This window comes from Lepisosteus oculatus, chromosome 21 (assembly GCF_040954835.1).
Source record: "Lepisosteus oculatus isolate fLepOcu1 chromosome 21, fLepOcu1.hap2, whole genome shotgun sequence".
In the NCBI taxonomy this organism is placed as follows: Eukaryota; Metazoa; Chordata; class Actinopteri; order Semionotiformes; family Lepisosteidae; genus Lepisosteus; species Lepisosteus oculatus.
In genome coordinates this window covers 10,864,425-10,888,490 of record NC_090716.1, presented here as the reverse complement: position 1 = coordinate 10,888,490, position 24,066 = coordinate 10,864,425, and the positions used below count along the sequence as shown (strand labels likewise).

The 24,066-nt window shown below is 35.8% G+C and overlaps 1 protein-coding gene across 17 annotated transcripts in view; it reads left to right on the top strand.

The window, feature by feature from the left end:
* plekha7b (pleckstrin homology domain containing, family A member 7b) overlaps positions 1 to 22,524 on the top strand; it is a 121,993-nt gene extending 99,469 nt beyond the window's left edge. For 14 of the 17 annotated variants that reach the window (XM_015338123.2, XM_015338120.2, XM_015338125.2 and 11 more), the window contains 14 exons: positions 129 to 197; positions 1,721 to 1,801; positions 2,519 to 2,668; positions 3,525 to 3,626; positions 5,613 to 5,724; positions 6,052 to 6,263; positions 6,641 to 6,832; positions 7,064 to 7,178; positions 7,411 to 7,502; positions 8,107 to 8,316; positions 14,227 to 14,430; positions 15,746 to 15,879; positions 16,479 to 16,621; positions 21,095 to 22,524. In XM_015338123.2, coding sequence (XP_015193609.2) covers positions 129 to 197; positions 1,721 to 1,801; positions 2,519 to 2,668; positions 3,525 to 3,626; positions 5,613 to 5,724; positions 6,052 to 6,263; positions 6,641 to 6,832; positions 7,064 to 7,178; positions 7,411 to 7,502; positions 8,107 to 8,316; positions 14,227 to 14,430; positions 15,746 to 15,879; positions 16,479 to 16,621; positions 21,095 to 21,117 — 1,839 coding nt within the window. In that variant the 3' untranslated portion in view covers positions 21,118 to 22,524. The remainder of the gene's footprint in view (positions 1 to 128; positions 198 to 1,720; positions 1,802 to 2,518; positions 2,669 to 3,524; positions 3,627 to 5,612; positions 5,725 to 6,051; positions 6,264 to 6,640; positions 6,833 to 7,063; positions 7,179 to 7,410; positions 7,503 to 8,106; positions 8,317 to 14,226; positions 14,431 to 15,745; positions 15,880 to 16,478; positions 16,622 to 21,094) is intronic. The other 3 variants (XM_015338121.2, XM_015338132.2, XM_015338137.2) reach the window with 1 other exon arrangement.
* The last annotated feature ends 1,542 nt before the right edge of the window (positions 22,525 to 24,066 follow it).

Here is a 24,066-nt window from a genome sequence, read left to right as displayed (position 1 = left end):
TGCACATACATTTGCATAAAACTGTATACATTTTTGTGACTTCATGCTGTTTTTCTTTTGGGTGCTACAGGATAACAAAGAAAAATCAACCAAATAACTTTGAGCACTTGTACTTTTGGCTTCTCCAGGTGTCGGGTCGTGATAGTCTCAAAGAAAGATCCGCAAAACCTGTTAAAATAGCCGAAAGTGATGTTGATGTAAGTATAAAAACGCCTTCCATTTAGTCTAAAACTGATTTTATTTTTAAGTGCACTTTTGGCCTGTAAGCATTAAAAATTGAATCCAGTAATTTAATTTCATTATTTGACCTACAGTAAGTAAAGCAAGTGTCATTTGGAGGCAACGATTCAGCTAGCAGTAAATGCTTGTTCTCAAAATATGATGAATTAAAATCTTTGTCAGTTTCAGTTAATAACACCACAGAAAGAGCACATAATATACAGCAATACACTGGAAATATTTCCTTTCCCCATTTTATTCCCCACAAATTGACTACAATTGATAGCATGATAAAGCCAGCAAGACACATGGATAAACTGCTGTTTTATTCTTTTTCTTTAAGGAAAGACTTGCTTCAATAGGAAGGAGTCTGAACTATAATATAAGGGGAAGGGAAAATAATGCAGTATCTGAAAAATAAGGGAGGATCTAACAGTCACACAGAAGAGCAGAAGATTGAGAGGATATTGACCAGTGCTTGTATTTCAAGCTTTCAATTTAAAGAGAAAAAAACATGCAATGGGATTTATTTTTTGAGCTGTTCAATTTTTCAGTTTGATCTTTGTAATCCTTATTTTTGTTTTTTTTTTATTTTCAAAGATAAATAAGTTGGAAGTCCTATCTTTTCATCGTAATGTTGTTTCATTTTAACATTTTATAAGAACCTTCTTGTATTAGTCTACATAATAAATTATTTACATAATAAACACAATAATACACTGTATTTTTTATAAAACTGGCATGGATATTTAAGGGAATATTGGTTTTAAAGAAAGTGGAAAAATTCATAAGAGATGTACTATTGTAAATAGTATAGTATATTGCTTTATATAGTAATTCAAATGTGTTTCTCTTCATTTAAAACTTTGGTATCTTTGTCAGAAATCTACATGTATAACATTATGTAAATGACAGTGGTTCTAGCTGTGAAGACATCTACAAATCAACTATCCAATCCATATATTTATTGTCATATATGGAGTTAAACACCTGTGTGAATATATGTGTAATCTTTGCTTGCTATGAAGAAATCAGGATACAATAAACTTTGACAGTTATCACTGGTATTATATTAAAGTGAAGTTAACATTTTTTTTCAAATGAAGAGTAAGAATATTTTGTTTTCTACTTAATATCTACTGGTTTTATAGGGATTGCTTTTAATGACACTATATTGAATATCTGCAATAAGAATATACATCCAGGAATGTCACAATATCATTAATGATCAACTGAGAAAGTAATGTTTTAGTGAATGGAATACTAGTCCTTGAAAGCTAAAGGATATTCAATTTTTTGTCCCAATTGATATCTATATTGCTTAAATGAGTATAGTTAAATTGTTCCAGGCCTTTAGAAATTGGTGAATTAAAGGCTACAGTACCTAAAAAACCTGCAGGTAACCCCAAGTATATAATTGCATTAACTGTGTACTGTGTACTGTATAAACTACAAGGTTGTGTAGGTGTTGCTAACTCTGTCATCACTGTTTCATTTACAGGTAAAGTTAAGCAGGTTGTGTGAACAGGACAAAATTCTTCAAGAGCTGGAAACCAAGATCCGAACTCTGAAGGAAGATAAGGTAGTACTGTGTTAATTACTGGATTGACTCACTATTGTTTTGATTAGATGTAATTTTGACAAAGAACATCATGTAGTTAATACCCAGTCTTCTTACATGTAAACTAAAATGAAGAGTCTTTTTGTTGGCAATAAAGTGTTTTATGAAACACTCCTTTTATTAATTTTGGTATTGGAATACTGTACATATAATTTTTTAATTACTTTGAATAAGGTCTTACATTGTAACCTTAGAATCTAAGTTCTTTGAATGATAATATTGTCCAGAATCCATGTTTACTAGTGTTTTTAAAACTCACTACAATAACCTAGACAATGAAGAGATGTACAATATTGTTGCACGACGTGTAGTAACAATACTTTAGCAACTGTCCTATGGTCATTTCCTTGAGTGTTGAATGTATTAATGGACACCATGAATCAAAGGGCTAATGTCATGAATCCAAAATTCAAGTTGTGAAAGATTACTGTGATCCAAATCAAGTTGTTCTTTGTCATAATTTATGTTCTGCTCCTATGACTCCACATGCTTGTCCTCTTCCGAGGAGGGGAGAGATGTGGGAGAGTTGTCAGTGACCCTAATAAAATTCTCTTGAGTTTTTTTTTTCCGATGTGTGAATGGTTTATGGTATATGAAAGGACTCCGTTTCTTTCGTTCATATTCTTACATAACAAATAATAGGTGATTTGACAGATCATGTTCACACCTCCTTTGCAGGATAAGCTGGAATCGGTGCTAGATGTGTCCCACACACAGATGGAGCACTACAGAGACCAACCCGCTCATGCAGAAAAGATTGCCTACCAGCAAAGGCTACTGCAAGAAGATGTGGTTCACATCAGGGCTGAGATCTCCAGGCTGTCGACGGTGAGCTCCAAAGAGCTTAAATCCACCTCATCTTGCTGGTGATTTACCAACAGGAAGAAAACCAGTCTCCGGGCTGAAGGACAGAGTATAATTTCTCAGTTTCTGATTTCTGAATGCCTAGTGTTAGATACCACAATAAATTAAAGTATATGTACAGTATGTAAATATACAGTATAGTTAATACAGGGAACAGTGGTTGCACTTCCCACTTCCATGAAATATTTGCTATTTCAGTCTAGTTGTTTTTCCTTAAAGACGTTTTAAGACTTTGTTCATTTGTTGCACCAAATACACATCGTGGGGAAAAAATCAGGAGAATCTGTGAGTGGATGGTGTAGGTCTTCACTATTTGCCTGCATCTGGGGTGACCTTCAAAAAAGGAAGAGGGACTGTCTTCTGGAAATCCTGGTGTGGTCAACAAACTAGCATCTGCAGAAATAATGTACCTGTAAATACGCAGAAATGTATCCATGGAAATGTCATCCAAGTATTTTAATATAATTTTTCCTGAGCTTATCAACAAAATTGCTGATGTAAAATCAAAATTCAATACAGCCTAACACAAGTCCACATTTTCTATAATAGCTGAAGCATTTTTACATTTCTCAAAGAATTTTTGAGGTGCATACTTGACGTGGAACTGCTGTTTTCCAGTTACCATTTACGTTAAGCAGTAACTATTAACTAACAGTCATGATATTTACTATTGTCAGTGAGAGCCATGAGGTGTATTTTAAAGACGCAACTCCAGCTGCTTATTTTTACAATGTGTTTGGGTTGCTGTGAAATAGCTTCTGAGTCCCCTTTTCTTTCCCCTGTTACATTTACATTTTACATTTGCTGGTCTATCCGATAGGAAATGGAAAATTCCTGGAATGAGTACGAAAGGCTTGAACTGGATTTAAAGCAGCTCAGAGACGGTCTGCAGGAACAAATTAGCAGAAGTGTTCTAGTCCAGGTGAGCAATTTTGAAACATTGTAGCCCTCCTAGGTTGCACGTACAGTAAACCAGTTTAGGAACTATTGCATCTTGATCGGTTTCTTGTTGTGTAACTTGCTCTGCAATGCATGTCACTATTTTGTTTCCAAGTCTTTGGTTTAATAATCTAAAATGTAACATTTTCATAGCGTGACACTTTAATTAGTTTAGATAATTTTTCTGCCCCTAATTATCTGTAGAGAAGGGTAATGTTATTTTAATAAAGCTTGGATAAAATGTCTTCCTACCAGTCAATCACAGTGCAACCTGGAATGATTCAAAGCTCTTGAAGCATCATGGTGTGAATGATGAAAAAAATCAGCATGACTTTTTTCTCCCTGTAGTGACGGTGTTTGATTTACTATCCCTCAGCACAGCATGGGGAGAAGTGGGCGTTCATTTAATAGAAACAGACTATCTTTTTTATTTCTTCCATTTCTAGACTTTCTGCTTTCATTTTTCCTCTTAATCTAACCTTGTGCAAAAAAGAATTTAATCCTGCATCTTCTTTTCTACAGTCAATGGAAATGCTGCTGTGCATTTTCATGGGTTTGTCTTCATAATACTGTTTCTCATTCTTCTAAAATGCTGAACCTGGTGTTGAGCACTTGGTGCTTCAGTGCTGAACGAAGGGTTGAATTTTATCTCTGTTCTGCTTTTTTCCCTGACTTTGGAATCTGCAAACCACAAATGAGAATCTGTTACAAATTTAAAAAAACTACAACTGGACCATGCTTATATATCAGTGAAAACACAACCACTACTCCAAATAATCAGTAATATAATCAGGAAAGATTATTTTAATACATCCAAATTTAGGGTCAGAGTTGGCTTTACTCTCAAATTAGACCACCAGGAACATTTTAGATATTCCCATGCCTTTAAATGTTTTAATTCTGAGTGCTATTTTATTTATTTTTTTAATTGTAGTACAGTATTGCAAATACAGCTGTATTTTTCACCAGTAGTAATTTCTCCTTAAAATCACCAATCTGAAACTGAACTCAATGTATAGCAGAAGTAAATAATACAGTGAAAATGCAACAATAGCTCCAGATGAAATAAATGTATTTTTAGGAACATTACCAGATCTGGAAAGAGTTTTGCTTAAATAAACCCAGACTTAATTTTAGGATTAATTTTCTTTTCAAATCAGACCTTTAATTGTTTCACATTATTTTCAAGGTTTTTAAGAAGGTTTTGATACTTAGTGTTGAATGTAGATGAATATTATACATACCGTATATAGTATACTGTGCCTATTAGTAGCAATTTCTCCAGTCAATAATCTGATCTATAACTCAAACATCATCTTAAACATTGTTAGCTCAGTGGAAACAAATCCACACAGAACCCATGTTTCATAGAGATAGAATTAGTTTTATTCTTCACTTTACTTTACTCCCAGACCATTAAAGAAGGTTAATAATGTAGTGCTGTTTTCACATTCTTATTCTAATTTTTAGATTTAGTGTTTTAATAAAGTGAAATCCCATGGTTCATCACTGTGTAACTGTATTGTCTTTGCCTTGAATGTATTGCTTTTGTTTCACTTTTCACTTACTGTGTCTATAATTAATTTCAGTATTCCAGCACAATTGCTGTTTTATTATGGTTGTATTATGATCATCTGCATACTCATAAACCTGTCTCAAGTCATTGAACAGAAGTAGTGAATTTTCCCAAGGACTTTATCTTGGAGATCAAGGCTCATGAGTTTTAGCATGTTGTCTTATTAAATTACTTATACCTTCTCTTTTCAAAGGAGTAAATTAATTTTAAATGAAGAAAACCTTTACGTACACATGCAACTACATCAGTAAATCAGCTAATTGTTAAAGCAAAAGGCATGTGTCACAATGAGCGTGATTAGGTCTGTCTGCACTAGGAGTCCCAAATGGATAATCTGCAAATTCTCAGATCATGTTCAGTTTTTTGGGGAACATTTATATTTATCCTTTAAAGCAGGAGAAAGCCCAAACGAAAAAAGATATGTGGCGGATCGAGGATGTCATGGCTGGACTAAGCTCCAATAAAGCCAACTACAAAGTTACCATTGCTTCTATGAAATATCCAGGTGAGGAGAATTTATATTCCCTTGTCCTCTTTATTTTTTTAATCCTTTAAGTGTAAGAATACACATTAGGTAAGGGCCTCGCATAATGCCATCTTAGTTGAAAACCCTCTTCAGTGCTGAGGAAAACAAAGTAAAATCTTTGTCGTGTCCATAGCATTCGTAAAGAAGCATCATCTCATAAATCATTTTTAACAACAGAGATCTGGATAACATTTTGATGACCAAATTTAATCATCAAAGATCATCTTTTTCGTTGATTAATCAGTAAGAATGGAAGCAAGATTGGCATTTTTGGACCTGTCCCTGCAAGTTCTTTGTCTTCTGCAGAGAGGAAAGTTGTGCCTTCAGTGTCCTTGTCCTCAGTGCCTTCTCTGCCCCTCGGTGTCTCCACGCTGGAGAGAGTGCCAGTTCCCACCCGCAGCCCACAGCTGAGCCCTGTCCAGCCTGCCCCAGAGACCAGGGCGCCCCACCATTCACAGCTGTACAGCCAACAGTTCCTGCAGCAGCCCCACTCATCGGGCAAGTCCGTGCCAAAGCAGGTGAGCGATGGCTCTAGAGTGCTGGCTCATGTGTTTTAGTGGGTAAGAAGTCTTTAAAAGTCTTCAAGCCACATTATTAAGAAATAGGAAAACCGCTGGATAATAAATGAGTGCTCCAGAACTAATCAACAAGACATGAATATTCGAGGGAGTTGTGAAAAATGTGCTTGAGAATTTAATCCTTTTAAAGGAAAACTGCACACCTCTGTCAAAGCAATAAGGGCTTCTTTTAGGGATTGTGTAGCACTCTTAAAATTGCATTCCCTTTTAGTTTTGTCATGAACAGAGAAGGGTTGCAGCTTTTCAAGCAGAAGGGCTGTTTCTGGTGCTTCCCCATATGAGGGTGATTTTTGGGAGCATTGTGTTTGTTTTTCCAGGTGGAGGATGAGGCTCCTCCCAGACCACCCCTGCCCCAGCTGTATAGTCCTGATGACCAACCGCCTGCTGTCCCGCCACTTCCGAAGGAAGCCTCGGTCATCAGACACACGTCCGTCCGCGGTCTCAAACGCCAGTCTGACGAGAGAAAGAGGGACAGAGAAATTGGCCAATATGTTAATGGTGATTATAAGGTGTGTGTCCTTTCTCACAATGCAAACTTTTTTTCCTAAAGTTTGACATTTTGTCTCATATTAATTGTTAAGCTTTTGATTTCTTTAATGTAGTGTGAGATGCAAGTAGCTTTGAAGCAGCATGATTAAGGCAGGCACCATAAAAGTAGAATTTAAGGGAGCTGGAACAATTTTGAAGGTGTAAATGAGTTTTATTGACTGGAGCATTTCACTTTCCCTCCACTGTGTCAGAGTGTGGAGCTGCGATCGTACATGAGCGAGCCTGAACTTTTCAGCGGAGGAAGTAGCTACAGTCAGATGAGCGCTCAGGATCCTGACAGCAGATACCAGACTTTACCAAGTAGAGGTAGGAGGAACCTTCATTTCTTACTGTATAAATTATATTGTTATGCTGGTAGATTTAATGAACTAGTACTATATTCACAATTAATAGTTACAGGAAATAATGATGAGACTGTTTTTTAGTGTTTAGTGTGTGGCAAAGAAAAATCATCTCAGATCCCAGGGTTATTAGGTTTTATGTGAATGTGAAGAAGCAGTATTGATTATGGACAGTGACATTATTACTCTTGCCTTAGGACTAGCAGGCTCCACCTCCAGACTGAACCAGTCCACAAGCATTTCCTCCTATGTTACCCTTAGAAGAGGAGTTTCTCCATCTGGTTTAAAGGTATGTCTGTTTCTGCCCTGCAAGAACAGTGCAACTTGAAGAATGAGAAATTTACAACAGGCTTCACCTTTGATAGAAGAAGCAAAAGGATCTGATCTGAGCAAAGAGGACATCCTACCTTATTTTAATATATAAAAACAAAGACCCTTCATTAGATTTCTTTTGTTCCAGAAACATGTAGTTGCATCTCAGAGTTATAGTCTTTGTCATTGTGCTTTGTAATCAAACTAGGATCTTAAGTCAAGAACATTTTAAATTTGCTAAGGTTTAATTATTAGTGCATAAAGGAAATAATATATAGTTATATGCAGCAATAACAAACACCATTTTAACCCATTTGAAACCTTAAAATCTTTTAATGTAAGATTCACATCATGTTACGCACCATGAGACACTGAGGGGGAAGAAAATTGAACTTGTGAGACTCTGCGCAATGTGAATTAATTATTGCTTCAATGTTGCCATGGGCCCTGAAAAGCAGCCCCTGTTTTTACACTGTATATTAATGAAAAATGTAAACACGTGAATTTACCAGGGGCTGTTAGAAACTTTTTCCTTGTTGTTTTTCTGTTGTTGTTGTTGCTAATTTCTGCTCCACTCACAGTCCTTGCAGGAAAGACCAAAGAGTGCCTTAGAGCGCCTGTACTCTGGGGAGCATCAGAAAGGCCGAATGAGCGCGGAGGAGCAGCTCGAACGCATGAAGAGACACCAGAAGGCGCTGGTGCGGGAGCGCAAGAGGACTCTGAGTCAGGGAGAGCGAGCGGCCATGTCATCCGGCTCCACCTCCAGACCCGTCTCTGCAGACGTGGGCTCAGTACGTTAGAATGTCCTGCCAAAAACGAAACGCATTGTACTTAACAGCTGGGGCATTTAACATCTGTCAGTATTTTCTTACTTATAGTCATGAGGAACTCAACTGTGGTCTGAAGAGATAATATATTAATACTGTATTAATAGTTGTACTATACTCGGTTACAATAGCACAAGTGCATTAATAATTTAAAAGACTATAGAGATAGGTAGCAAGTACTGCAGGTAAGTTGGTTTGTGAAGTGTGGTGACTGCAGAGATGGGAGTGGAGTCTGTCTGGAGGGAGGTGGATAAGGAGTTATTCCTAAAACTGAGGAGATTTTGAATGTACTGTGTTATAACAGTAGAAAGAAGCCCTTTTTGAACTTACTTTCAAGTACAGAGAAAAAATGTACATTATGTACATTACTATTTAAAACCGCACTAAAATATTTTGATGCGTTTGCATAATTTGTATCTTTTATATATTTGCTATGTTGTGCAAAATAATTTTAATAAGTGGTTTTACTTCAAATTCAAAGTTCAATTTAAAAGAATAAGCGTGCTGTCAGATTCAGACCTCACTAGGTGCAGGTAAGCCATGCTTCTAAAAGAAAGGCATGCTACACAATTCTCAATTACTAATAATGGTTTACAACAGTTTTTCAAAATTCACTTCTTCAAATTTCAGATTATTTTCTTATGGGGTTTTTTGGCTCTTCAAGGGATTTTATAAAAACGGCAGTGTTAATATGACTTACATTTTAATTTATCCATAAACACATTTTAGTTCTGTTTATCCTGTGACTTCTGAATCCTGTACAGTGGCTAAACATGTATTTTTTATATAGTATGTAATTTGGCTTTCAATGATGCATGTATCTGGAAGGCCTCCATAAGGCTCAGTTTTTAAGGCTAATATCTCCAGCACTGTCTAGTGTGGGATCTGGTGACGAGTGAAAGAAAGATGAAGTATTCTGAAGTGCTAATCTCTCTCTGCCACTAACACATTCCTGCTGCAAGGAGTTGCCTACTTCCTCTGTGCTGTTCATTGTAAAGGATGATTTCTCTTTTCTGCTGTAACATCAAGGTTTTATCATGCACCCCTCCTGTACCTAAGCCATTGCACAAGCTCTCACACTTATAGCAGTGTATCGGTCATCTTCCCCCAGGCTTTCTAATATTGAATCCATAATAATGGCATCTAACTGGTTTCCCTCTCACCCAGGCATCATTGTGTTTCTTTTAGCTACTGAAAGATGCATAAAATGTAGTCCTGCACACCCTTTTACTCCATAAGTTTGTTTTAGCATAGTCATTCCAGTAACAACATAACTTTTCCATGGCTAGCCCTCCTGCTTTTCCTAGAAAAACAGGAGTCCGATTTGACTGTATGATATGACATACAGTGAATGGACATATGCTAACTTCCATGCTTTTACAAACGTCTGCCATGAAAATGACATGTATATCATTGCTTTTTTGTGTTTTGCCTTCATTTTTAGAAACCTTTTTCTACGTAAATTATACTGTAACTTCTGACCCTGTATGCTTGTGTTCAATAGGTCTGACATTGTGAGACCATATCTAGTGCATAAGTGATTACATGTAGCTCTCTGACTTGAACAATTACCATTTACACTGTGTAGTTGATCCTGAAAGTTGTTTGCTAGCATTAAGTGTTATTTAATTTCATTATGAAGGCAAGTCAATAGGAGGTGAATTAACTCTGCATACAATGTTGAAAAATCTCTGTACAAATACTGATATGTCAGTGCCCTTTGGAAACTGCTTGTAGCATCAGCAGTCTATCAATACAGCATTGTTTGTACGTCTCTAATAATTAAACTACATTCTTTAAATAATCCTTGAAAACGTATGAAGACTAATCAGATTAATCTGCGAGTGGAATATAAATTGCACAACTCATATTTTTTAAATGTAGAACTTTCCACTTAAATAAATAAAACACTTTGCTAATACATATTGGCCGGGTTTTTCATTGCTGGTATTATATATTTTTGAACACACATTTCTGTTTAAATCACAATGACGCCTGGGATTGATGTGTACAGTGAGAGAGGTGCCTTTCCCTGCCATTTAAATTAGTAATGCCTTTCTGAAACTTTAAAAAGGAAATTAATCCCCACTCCTGGCAATATCTCTGATGTAATGATACTGTACATGCTGAGCACTGAGAGCTTGAGCTTCAGACACATACTTGCACAACATTGACACTTTCCCACCCAAAGTGGGCCTGCTGCTGCAAGGTAGACAATTCTGAATACCTTGTAGCTTTGTGTAGTTAAAAATGGATAGTAAATTCAGTTTAAGATGGTGTATTTCCTTCCTGAAAAACATTAACAAATTTCTGCCTTTAACTTCCAAGATATGCATGCTCAGTATACATGCTGTATAAACATTTGACTCCCAGACCAAAGGTGGTGGTTGGGCAGTGGGTGCTGATATAGCAGGATCCAGTATTTGTGTGTGTCACAATGAAGATTACTGTATGTGGAGGCATTTTACAGAATTTAGGTATTCAAAATCCTGAAGTGAATTGACTTGGCCATCTCAAGGGATTTCTTCAAAATGAAAAACAACACAAGAACTTGGTTACACAAGTTGGAATTATGTTCAGGGCAATTTAAGACGGAAAAGAGGATTCATGACATAGTGGAATGAAATCCTGAGTATTTTGGTTGAGTCGGACTCCACAGAATCCTTTAAGAAATCACATGCTGTGTACTTTAAGTTTAGGACTCCTTCATTATGGACTGCATAGGTGGAGTATTGTGTTATAGCATCCTAAAAATGCATTTCTGCAGAATTAAATACATTTTTGGAAAGCAGTAAATGGTATATATTTCCTGTTAAATCAACATAAGGAATGTCCTTAATGTTTTTTTCATAACACACTATTTTAACTAATATACTGTAAGCTTCTTTAAAGCAGTCTACTGTTTGTGTACCTTAATATGGTTTATGAAGGAGTATACACACCTTTCTCAGTTGTATAACATTCCTAGTTTCTGGATTTATATAGGACAGTTTCACTATTAATTATACATTTTATAGAGGAGATGATACGCTGATCAAATGTACTGTATAAATATATTGGTTATTGATGAAACCGTGTAAATCATCACCAGTATTGTCCTCGATTTCTTTGTATGTGTTGTCTCTCACCATTTCATATTAGGGGAGCTTGGTACCTTAATTTGATTCATAAAGAAATACTATGATCCTTCCTGCTTGTGTAGCTTCCTTAAAAGGAGGAGAACACATTTAACTGGCATCACACTTGGACGGCTTCCTCATTAAACGGGAAGCGATTACATGTCTGTTCAGGAATTCAAAGATATGAGTCAATCTGGGGATTACAAGTTAGAGGAATGCTAATGCTTGAGCACTGCTATATAAAGCAACATGCATGCTTTCAGAATGTGCTCTTAGTAGTGCTGTGCTATTTGCATCTTATGGGTGACTGTACCCGTACTTGGGAGATTGGCACTTGCTGGCAGCTTGTTTTCTTACCGTCACATACAAAAGACCCAACTGCTGCCTTGCCGGTCATTTTCTTGGGTTTTGTCAGTGTGGGAACATCCTTGCCTCTTGAGCTGTTTAGCAGGGTTTTATTCCTTAGCTCAGACTTTTCTTCCTTTTAAAACGTGTATATGGGTGTATGTATTTATACACGTATACATACATACCGTATATGTGCGCATCCCTTTGGACTCGATATGGAGCCAAAAACGAAGCTTTACCATAGTGCCCTAGAACGTATTGATGTGAACAGATTAATGCTGGATGTCTTTTATTTTGTTTGGCACTCATTAATGGCATCTTCTCATGCCAATGAATGTATTTGGACAAAGGCCACGGATGTTTCCTTTGTTGTGCAAAGTGTTGTGCATCTATAGCTATATTCCTGCACATGTTTATGCAAAAGTAAAGGAAATGCTGAGTAAGAGCTGGGACATATCCTGCTGTTGAGAAGAAGCCTCAGACCTTTTCTGAATGTATTTTATTGGTGTATAAAAGTGCTGAATAAGATTTTTTTTAATAGTGCTTTTAAATGTTCTTATACTGAGCATAAAAAGAAACCTATTATAGCTGCAATAAATTCACAACAATGAAAATCACAAACATATAATAGGTGCGCTTCTGTTTTTGTAAAACAGACATGGTAAATAAATGTATTATGCTAACAATTTGGCATAAACAGTTGGGGCTCTAATGTGAGAATCACATTTGGAAACAATACAAGCTGAACATCTGTGACAGATGCTTTGCACCAGGCTACAGATGTAATCGCATTCTCCTCGTATAGTCTGGCGAAGCACGTGTTTATTCACTGGTCTCTGAGCCCTGCCTTGAGACCCCTCACTATTAAGCTGAATGAAATGAACTCAGTGGAAAATTAATGATGGAACTATGCTTCTTTGTCCCACTTTGTCTCTTCAATGTATCACAGTCATGAATGACTATTCATAATAGCACCAAAGACATTTCATTAATAGCCAAAATCCATATACTTGATTTTTATAAAAACATGCATAGAATTAAAGTTTCTTTTAATGCTCAGTAAATATCAAAAGTGCATGGGGTGGTATAACTAATGAGATCATCCCTATGTTTGCATCTGTGAATAATATGAAAACTGAAGAACATGTGTATTTTCCACACACAGTTGGTGACCATGATCCTATGAAGTTACCTAGTAGCAAAGTATCTGTTTCTTAAGGCAACAGACATACTGGTAAATTCCTTGCCCTGAGACCCTTCAGTATTAAGCTGAATGAAATGAACCCAAAGTGGAAAATGAATGATGAGACCATGCTTCTTAGGCATCTAGACAGTATCTAATAGAGGATGAATCAAAATGTCACAAACATTTGTCACTCTACCTGGGAAATGGAATGTCAGTAAAATGTACACCAAGGTGCTCACTATGAATCCACATTTTGATTCAGAATTGGTGGTTTAGATCTAATATTTAGATATAGTTGTTACAGTTTTAAGGTTGTCTTCAGTTTTCTGGATCTTTCCTGTTTCTGCTACTTTTGCCATTAAATATACAGTGAGAATACAACACTGAGTGTTGAGGCAATGGGGAATAGTGTGAATGCATTGCGTACAAAATGGAAAAGGTATTTTCTGACCAGCAACATTATTTTTCAGTGCATAGCATTGCCGAGTCAGGATTTAATCAGCTGACTTCAATTTATAGGATTGCAATTTACACAATTGCCTTGCAAGCTTCTGGATCGAGCTCCTTTGTAAATCTATCACAGTCATCTTGCACACCTAAAGTATACGGAATACATGACAGTAGACTTTCAGAACCTTTCATTTTTTATTATTTTTTTAAAATACCTTTTTATGCAAAACAGTATATAATAAGTGGGAGGCTCAGTAAAGGAGCAAAAGGCAGTGCAGAATTGACAACAGAATCTCGACCTGTCAAATATTGCCGCAGTGCAGACACATCTAGTGTTGGCACTGGCGTTAGTTAACTTGGATTGATCCTGTTCTTAAAAGGGAATAACCACACGAGGACCGATGGCAAGTCAGGCTAGACCCCTATCAGTAGGACTCTTAGATCTGTTAGTCCAACTGGCAAAGTGCTTCTTGCCGCTGGGTTAGGATCAAGCCAGGTGTACCAAGTTTAATTTCTGAAATAGTCACGTTCGGGCAGGTGACGACTTCTGTGGGCATCACCCATTCTCAGAATGCTGTTTTATGAGCCCGTCTGGGCTATAATCCCACAATAATGCAAGAAAACATTATGTAAAAATGTGTCGTTGGAAATAGGCAGCTGTCCAGTGGCGATGTGAGATGATACAAGTGTCCGTGCTGTCTGTTTGAGCTTCAACGCTAGCGCGGTGCCGTTCAGGAGATTAACATGCCGGTGTATCTGTTTGCCTGTCAGTGGAAGCGAGAGCAGGAGTTTGATTTACAGCTCCTGGAGCGAGCTGCGTGGGGCGGCGGCGGCGGCGATGACAACGACGCCAAGAAGAAGGAGGAGGAGGAGCGCGCGAGAGAGCAGGAGGAAGAGTGGCTCACTGTTCACGCTGTGCCAATGAAGGAGCTGGACTTGGAACCGCAGGACTATGATTTAGATATCAGCCGAGAGGTAAAGACTGAAGGGGAAAACAGAGGGCCTTTCTCATTATCTCTGGGCGCAAAGTGTTTCTTAGTTGGGCAACTTTGCCATGTTTTACTTTCTCTTAATGAAAGTAAGTCCATCTGCTGAGTTGGGGACAGGGCTTCATGAACAAGGCAAACTGCATGTGTTTACAGGCTAACAATGTAATACTTTTCTGCTTGTAGAGTACATTTACTTTTCTTCTTGGGGAAATATGTAAAATGCAAAAATGTATAAGGAATAAACATGAATTGATCTGCATACAACTCCTGTCCTGTGTAAATTGCCTTGGCTCCATGTGAAATTTAGACAGGATTTTGAAGTTAGACTGTATGTAAGACACGGAGCTGTCAATTATCAGGGTAGTTTAAAGATTTATTTCAGGAATAAAGTCCGACATATAATCTGAGATCTGCTTCTTCATCTTATTCTGGAACTCATTGCCCACTTTGCAGCTACAAACCTTTTTTAAATTAGCTAAAAACATGCCTTTTGATTTATAATTTTTATAAACTTTAAATATAGACCATAAACTTTTGATCTATAATTTCATTTTATTCTCAATTTTATTCGGTTATTTTACTGTGATTTTTTACTTATGTACTTTTTTTAGCACATTTTTAAAATCACTTCGAAATAAAATGTATGATTATAAAACATGAAGTAAGTGATGTGTAAAACAGAGACTGAAAGGCTGGAAATGATGACCGAGCAAGGACTTCTGATCTGTTTCTGATTTTATGTGGAAACAGGACTTAACTGTTCCTGATTTGTACTGACATTTGTTCTTAATTATTAGAGACATAAACATGTTCCCCAGCACTGGTTCAAAATATGCAAGTTGCATTCCCTTAATAGATTTAGAGTATTTTTAAAATGTATTTTAATTGTGGCATTTTTAGATGTAAAACTGAATAATTTAGTATTTACCTATTTACGTTCCAAAATTAATATACATTTGAATGACCTTCATAAAACTTGAATCTACTTTTTAATGACCTTCATAACGCTAGGAGTTTCTTTTTAAAGATTCTGATTGGCATTTTTGTCATTTCTACACCATTTGAATTTCTGTAATCATCAGTGAGGATGAAGCTTCTTTTTAACTTGGAGGTCTCACTCAACTCCCCAGTGCTTGCCGCCGAACACATTTTATCTTTGTGTGTGACTAAGTTGAAGATTCTCACCCGAGGCCGTATTTTCTTTAAACAATGTCTGATGTCATAGCAGTAAAGATAACCTTGTGTTCTTGGTATTTCCCGGTGAAGTCCATCTTGAAGAGCTGTTCATTGTCTGATCACAGTTATCAAAGCCTGAGAAAGTTCCCATTCCGGAACGCTATGTGGAAACGGAGCCGGAGGAGCCTCTTAGCATTCAGGAGATGGAAGCTCGTCATCGCAAAGTAGAAAGAATCAAAAGCATCCTTGCCAAATCGAGGTAATTCATCACAGACAACCTTGTCTACTGGGACGATTTACACCTCCCAAAATAGAAATGACGGCCATTCCAGAATTTTTGGCTCCATTTCCATATAAGTGATACATGAAAACGAATTCCCTCTCAAAGCAATGTCTGATATTCATTTTATTTGAATATAATTTCTTATTTCCTTATTTAAAATAAAGGAAGAATGCAATCAAGCTTGATGTTTGGTTGGAAAAATGACTTTCTTCTGTTGATTGTTTTTTAAAATTTTGATAGTAAGGTTTACAGAATTTAGGCTGTTAAGCCTAATTAGGTTTTAAAACATTCAAAAATGCAAATTAATCACTTTTCCTACTCATTAATACTTAAATACCTGGTAAAAGCTTTACTTTTTTTCCAGTTTAGTATTTGTGAGACTTCTGATTTATCCCAGGATATTTCTTTATCCACTTCCAACCCATCTACTCAGACTTGATTTTGTCTGGTAACTGTGGAGCACATATCAGAATGATCTAGGTAACATGATTAAAGCTTTGGAGAAATGAGTATAATGTTAGATGTACAGACTAGACTCTGAAGAGAAGAAGACACCTATCCCATCTGTGTTTCAGCGTGCAGAATGTACAACCAGCCATTACAGTGGACAAGCCTGACTTCACAGACCTGGACTCTGCGCTGCAAGAACAAGAGAGAATCATAACTATGTCATATGCACTAGCTTCAGAAGCCTCACAGAGGAGCAAGCAGGTAGCAGGTAAGAAACGCACTTAGACCTTAGACCTGGATTCTACCTTTAGTAAGAAAAACAGAACTATACTCCAAACAGTAGTACTTGTCTTTTGAAACATTAATATTTACCCCAAGTCAAACAATGACATAAACACAGAGTAAAACTACGAAGGTCACTAACAACAAAAACAAAACATTAATTGACCAGTGTGATGTTGAAACTTTTATCTTTGGGTTTTAATCCCAGAAATATCTTTTGTGTGTTCTGTTTTCATTACACATTTTTATTCCATTTGTGAATGGTTTTCTGATTCTTTAAAAATGTGTTTCTGGTGTTAATCCAATCATTTCCCTTCTTGTCCGTAATGTGGTTTGGAATCGTGACAGAAAACGGTGCCTTCTTGAAAATCGGATCAGTTTCCTCAGTGATGTTTGTGTTTCATTAATTTGTTTTGTAGGAACATTTTAGAAAGTTGAGGTTGTTCATTGCAGAAATATGACAGGGCAGGGCTGGCCTGAGTGAATTTTAAACAAACATCTACTGTGGTATGACGTCTCAGGAAAAGCTAAAAGGTGGGGGTAACATTATCAGGAATAGCGACTGGGCCATAAGAGGTAGCAATTTGTGTAATGGTCACTCAAACCCACATTCATGATAATAATGTATAGTGTCCATGACTGGACTCAGACGATAAAATCCTCCGCAACACTGTTGTAATTCGGGGCTCTGGAGGAAATACACCTTGTGTGTCTCGTTCAGTGTTTTTTGGAAATGGCCTTTTTCGACAATTAAACTCATCTCAAACCTTCACTGGACAGCTCTGAGACTCCATGCAAGCCCTACCATTGATTTATGTCTTTTCAGGATGTTCAGTGTGGTGACTTATCAATTAACCAGTCTGTTCTGCATTTGTGTAGCTTTCGTGTGCTATAGATTCCCATTAAACTTTTTTAAAAATAGCACAAAGGAGTGGGGAAGAACTGTACTGTATATTTATACATTATAATAAACCGACAAGTAAAACTTTTTTACTTTTTAATCTTAGTCATTGAGACATATTGTTTGGAAAATCTGCATTTGTAGTGCTTTTGTAAAGCTATGTTGTGATTAACAATTAAAATGTTATGAGCTAATGAATTAATATTTATCCACATGAAAGAGATGCATGAGCTCTGGGTTTTATTCTCTTTGAGAAGATGACAGAAAATGCCAGTCTTTGAAGCCAGTTAGTTTTAAGAATTCCAACATCTTGATACAGTATATACTATTAGACTTGGTTGGATTTAAGAACTATACTTCATCACACTGTAGAGTCAATCAATACAGCCTTCTCACAGAATATGTAAGACAAGCACCCATTTAAGTTTCTTGAAGGTTGCAGCCAACGTTTTTGTTTAGGAATATCCCTTTATGCAATTCAGTAGGTTTTTGTAAAAAGAGACATTGATGTGTCATTTCTTGAAATGAAACTCCTTCCTTTGCGTTTTGTTAACTTACAGTATTACTGTGATACCAGTGTGTTTTCTGTTGTCTGTGCTGTAGCAGCAGAGTTCCTCACTGTTAATGAGAGTTTTACCCTGTGGATGTCTGTTTATTCCACGTAATCTAACTGATGTCGCTTTGTCCCTGTGTGTGATCCCTTCTAGCTCAACAGCAGCTGTACGAACCCTATGTATGCACTCCTTCTGTTGCACAAGCATCTTATTCCCCTTTAAGCAATGGATTTCACTACACATTTGTCTAATAAGAAAAAAGTAAGAACTAACTGCTTATTTAACACGGTTAATTTGCTTTGAGCTTTGCTAATTGTTATAACATCAGGTTTGCACTTAACACTTCACTGCAAGCATGTTCATTAGACAATTGTAATTTTACAACGCTAATCTGGAAGCATAATTTGAGCAAAGTGATTACATTTTATCATTAGCATCTACATTTGCAACCCCCGAGTTAACCAGGCAGTGCGAATTGTGTGCAAATTGGTTTTCTAATTGTGCCAGCAAAGCATAATTCAGATCTGCTTAAAAAAATATATAAAAACTATTGACAAATGCTGCATTTGATCATTGTGTCTAATTACTAAAGTGTGGTACCCCCTTGTTTCCACACCTTGATGATAAAACAGATAAAGCAGCTGCAGAACAGAATACCAATTATATGCCATCTGTAACCTGTAACAAGAAGGATGCTTTTATAATGTAATTTTCATAATAGTCCCTTAGTATATATGTTATTACAGGAAAAATGCACTATGAAAGCAGCACACAAATTAAATTTAAAACCTAAAACAGCATTCAAGAGAAACAACCCAACCACATCATATAATATTGTGAGAACAGTTTTGTGTGGAATCTCTGGATCAAACTGACCAACACTTTTTAACGACTGCCTGATTAAACAGTCATTTCACCCGAACTGTGTGCCATTATATTATTGGTCATTTGCCTGTTGTGACACTTTTGAATGCAGATTCACTGGCAGATCTCAAGAACTGTCTTGAGGAAGTTCTTGTGCTCTTACAGTAGTCTATAAAAGTGGGTTATCTAATCTTTATAAAAATATCATAAAAGCTTTAACACAGTTGAAAAAGAATGGCCATGTCTCATCCTTGATTTTCCTTTTTTTTATAGGTCTTGTTCAGGCTACCATACGTTTTCTTTAACTGTATAACCTCCATTTATATGTACCTAAATGTAAACGCACATAGAAAGGCTTCTGAACTTACATGTCATTTCCATTAACTCCACTATTTCATCTCATCTTATCTATGGACATACTTTATAATTTGTTTAAAATTCCAACCTAAGGACCATGGTGGCAATATAATTTATATTGTTTTCAAATATTAAATATGGTGTTTAATCCAGTGTTTTTGACATAAATATATCATAACGTGAAACTTTGTGTTTTGATTTTCTAAAGCATCTAAAACAATACTCCCCACCCCCAGAAAAGGTGTATTTTATTAAGTTAAACATTTTTAGGTAGATGTTCAAGCATGTTCTATTCATGTCTATATTCTGATTAATTTAAATAATGCTGGCATTTTCCTTCCTGCAGACATCATCTTCAAACCCATTCTCACTGTTTAATGTTGCATCTTGTCCTCTGTGTTTAACCTAGGGTGTTTTAATAGTTGCCAAGCTTGATGTCATTTGTGACTGGTTAAATGATCTTGCAGTTAGCATTAACACTGCCTAGTACTAGTACTAATTGTAGTTAACATTGCACCACAATTTTCAACAGCACTTAGAAAACTCTTCTTTTGGTCGAAAGGGTGAAAGGAGAGAACCCTATAGGTTGATTATTTTGTCAATGTTTGATTTTTGCCGTAAGGAATGACATGAGTAGTGTCTGAATATGGTTTCATACTTACAGAGTCTTAATGCTAGTTTAGTGTGCAATTAAAGGCAACAGTGAGAACGATTTATCTTCTTTTATTTATTTATCTTTTGCAGAACTTTATCTTAAACTCTTATCTTATTTCCTTCTACTTAATTTATTATTAAATAAAAACCTGAGATTAACCCTCCAGAAAATTAGTCTTAAACAACTTCACGTAACACAAGATTGTTGTGAATGATATTTAGAACTGTAAATAGAGTAAGATACAAGTTTATAACATCTGACACAGATCTTTTAACTTAGATATGTCCTGCTATAGCTATAATAACTCCAATAACTTTCATTCTAGGCATAGATATTCTTTAACATTCACATTATATGACATTATCAACTTCTGACCTGAAAAATGTAACATATCTTCAGAAATTCTTCTATATATTTGACTATTGCAGAAAAACTGTTTTTTGGGTTAATGCTTTGATTGCTATAGATCTTTTTTTAAATCAAAGGCATTCTTTTTGAAAACAAAAATAGTGTTGCCTGATATTAAATGCAGAAGCGATACAGTTAATTTGTTGTTTTTCTGAACCTTGGGACACATTCGGGATGGTTGAGGCAAACCTAGTGGTGAATTTACAATTTTGCAAGGTCTTGTCACATGGTTATCAACAGGGGCACCAATACATGAAGGAGAAAAAAGGGAAAAACTGCAATAATTGCTTTACAGTTGTGATACACAGTCGGTTGAGCCAAACTTACAATTACAATTTGAAGCTCTTTGTTTTGACACGTTTCTGGATGTTAGCCTTGGATTCTCGTGATGGAATTCCAGAGAGGAAATTGGCAGTCGGCTCAATCTCTTGAGTTGTTGCTCTTGGTGCCTCATTTCAGACGTGTTACAACACCTTACAGTAGTAATTCTCAGATTTGTTTGACAGTTTTTGAAGGGAGGTGCATACTAATTAATGTAGCAAAAATGTACTTAAAACAGTCATGTCTTTAAGGTTTAAGTAACGATAGCAAAAAGAAGGGGCTAACTGTCTGTAGTTAATATTCTTTTCTGGTGTCTTCCTTTTGTTTATAACGGATAACACTTTTAGGTAATTTAGGTCAATATGAAATTAATTTGATCTGTTATTTCTTATCATTCAGCCAAAGCAGCAACCGAACATTAAGGTGGTATCAGACTGGCTCAGAACAATCTGCATCCTGGAAGACAGAAGACTTGTGTCCCCATATACAGTATATATAAAAAACTTTGCAAAGTGAGTTATTTAATTGCATAGCTATTAGTGCTACAGTACATGAGGTACATTTAATGCATTTTTTAAAAGTATTTTTAGTTTTAAGAAATGTATTTTGTAATGTAAACAAAACTTTGCAGTGAGGCCTGATGTGAATATATTAACTATGGGTGTTTAACAATGTTAATATTATACTAGGAAACATTTTGTACATGCTATTGCACTTTTATTAATACTGTATCACAATGAAGACTTGGAATGTGTATGGTTTTTACAAAAAACAAGTTGCTGTGTTTGCAGTGTTGTATGAATTGAAGGGAAAGTTTAATTTAAAGGTGTTTCTTGGTATTTTAATTACTGAAAGAGTTGCAACAGCAGAAAAGAGGTTCTGAAATTATTTGCATCAAATGCTGATTGTATTTTTATCTATAACTTAGATAATACTCTTACCAAATCAGTTAATTTTTGTATCTAATCCAGCACTGCCAGTATAAACTTCGTTAGTTTGCCAAATGGATTTTATTTTTGCCTCTGATGTTGACAATACTGATATTGATAACCTTTACGTAAATATTTTCAGGAAAAATTACTTTTTTAAAAAAGGTTATAATGTGATTTTTAGTGTAAATATTAAAATATTAACCATACTATTTTTGCCTACATATTTGGATTTTGACACTATATAATTGACATTACAGAGATTGTATTAAAACGTTGCCTTAAACTGAAATGGATGAGTTACTCCATGAATGTCTTTTTTCCCACATTCTGTTTTCATGAAAAGCATAGGAAATTGTAAGAGCTATCTACAAAAACTTCAAGCCATTGGCAGATGGTATGTGTGAGGAAGATGGCAAGGTCACTGCTGAGGAAGTCTCATCTCTGAAAGTCACCAGTACATTTAGTTCACAGCACCTGGCACCACCTTTGAAAATAACACTTATTTTAAGTAATACGTAAGGACTGCTTTTGGTGCATGATTGCTTTTAAATGTATATGTGTGTGTTTTTTTTAAATCAGATACTACTGCTGCAGTTTCTACACTTTACAGCTGTCTGCCTGATATTAAGATGGAAAAGAACTTTATTACACTATGACCAGACTGAGGTTATTCTCAAGTGCTCCTAACATCCACTTCAGAAAGGTGCTTATTTCAGTGTTGTTGATGTTGAAAGCTGAATCAAACATTTGATGGAAGTTAGAAACCTTGGTATTACTTTGAGACTATACTATGATTTGAACAGCATATTGAGAACATCAAGGTAATCTTATTATCCCACCTGTGTAACACTGCTCGCTTATGACTGCTTATCTGACAATTAAAATAGTTATACTCTTCATGCCTTTATTTAGTTTAGATTGTCATAGCAGTTTACTGGGATACAACATTCAACAGACATAAAAATCAAACTGACTAGTCTACGCAATATACACATGTATATACTGTATGTACATATAGTGTTTATTATAAACATTATTGGTATTTATAAACATTATAAACAAGACTGATTGTCAAAAGGTATGTGTACAACAGGACTCAAATACAGAAAATGGTCAAAAGAAACCAGATGGGAACTGGAAAATGCGCACCTATGGTTACACAACAAACTGATAAAGGCGTTTCTTCTCATTATTTAGATTTATTAAAATGTTTAAAAATGTACTGTTAAAATAGAAAAGGTCTTCACGAGTCAAATTAGAAATTCTGATTTTATTAAATGGAAAGAGAACTCCGTAACAACAATACAAAAAAAGTTCTAATTTTGAAGTTATGGTAAACTTATCCTAATCGGAATACACAATTTCAGTTTGAGTAACTAGTCAAATCAAGTTGACAAACTAGAATTTACTTTCAAAAAATGCCTTTTTGGTTCTCCTTTGCAAGGCTGGTGAAGTAACCTTTTCTTCATAGTAACGGAGTACAAAGGAAAAGTACAAAATGTACGTACATCACAGCACCTCAGATTCTGTTTGAACACTCTTATTGATTGCTTTGACCTCTTTACATTTCATTCTATTATTTGAAAAAGGATTCTAACTTTAGCTGAATCAGCCAACAGAGGTGAACTTTCAATAAAGGAAAAACTTCTTGAGACACTTCTTTAGTTCAAAGCTTTTGCATTTTAAAGAGCATTTTTAATTTGACACTGCTACAATATTCTCTGCTGTGAATTTGTGCAGGGATCATAATTAATCTTTGTACATGTGGGTCTATTGGCAACCTAGAATATGATTTTTTTTTTCTTCACACTAGTTCATAACATCAAATATTCACAAAAGGGTACGGGGTGAACAATACAGGTCACCTTTATGTCCAAGCTATTGTGTTTTTTTGTTTCCCAATTATTGTCATCACACAAATAGATTTCGTGTACAGTGTTCTTAGCCATTGTCATTAAACTATCCTCATTCATACGTCTAAACTCATCTCCTCAACAAAGCCCAAGGTTAATTATCGAGCTTATGTACCCAATGTGAGAAAATGTTTCTGCAGGTATCTTGATTATTATCGAGTATAAAATGCTAGGCATGTTTCATTTAAAGCTGGATTTTGAATGTTATAGGTTGGCTAAATATCAATGAGCACTGACCTCAAAGAGCTTGGATGTAAGAGGGTAGACCTCATTATTTAAACCTGCTGCATACAGTATGTCAGGCTCTTTCCCTGTAGCAAGCTCGGGGTTGCTGTCTATTTAAAAAAAGAGACCAGCTACTCTCTAGTTGTTTCACTTTGTAAAATTATTTTTATTTCACATTTTCCTGTTTTTAGTGCACTATAAACAAGATCCATTAATATACCTGAAGACAAGTAGTATTGACCTAAATAGCAAATCTTGTGCTTTCAGCATTGGCCCCTGTAGTTCAAGAATCGGTGTAGTA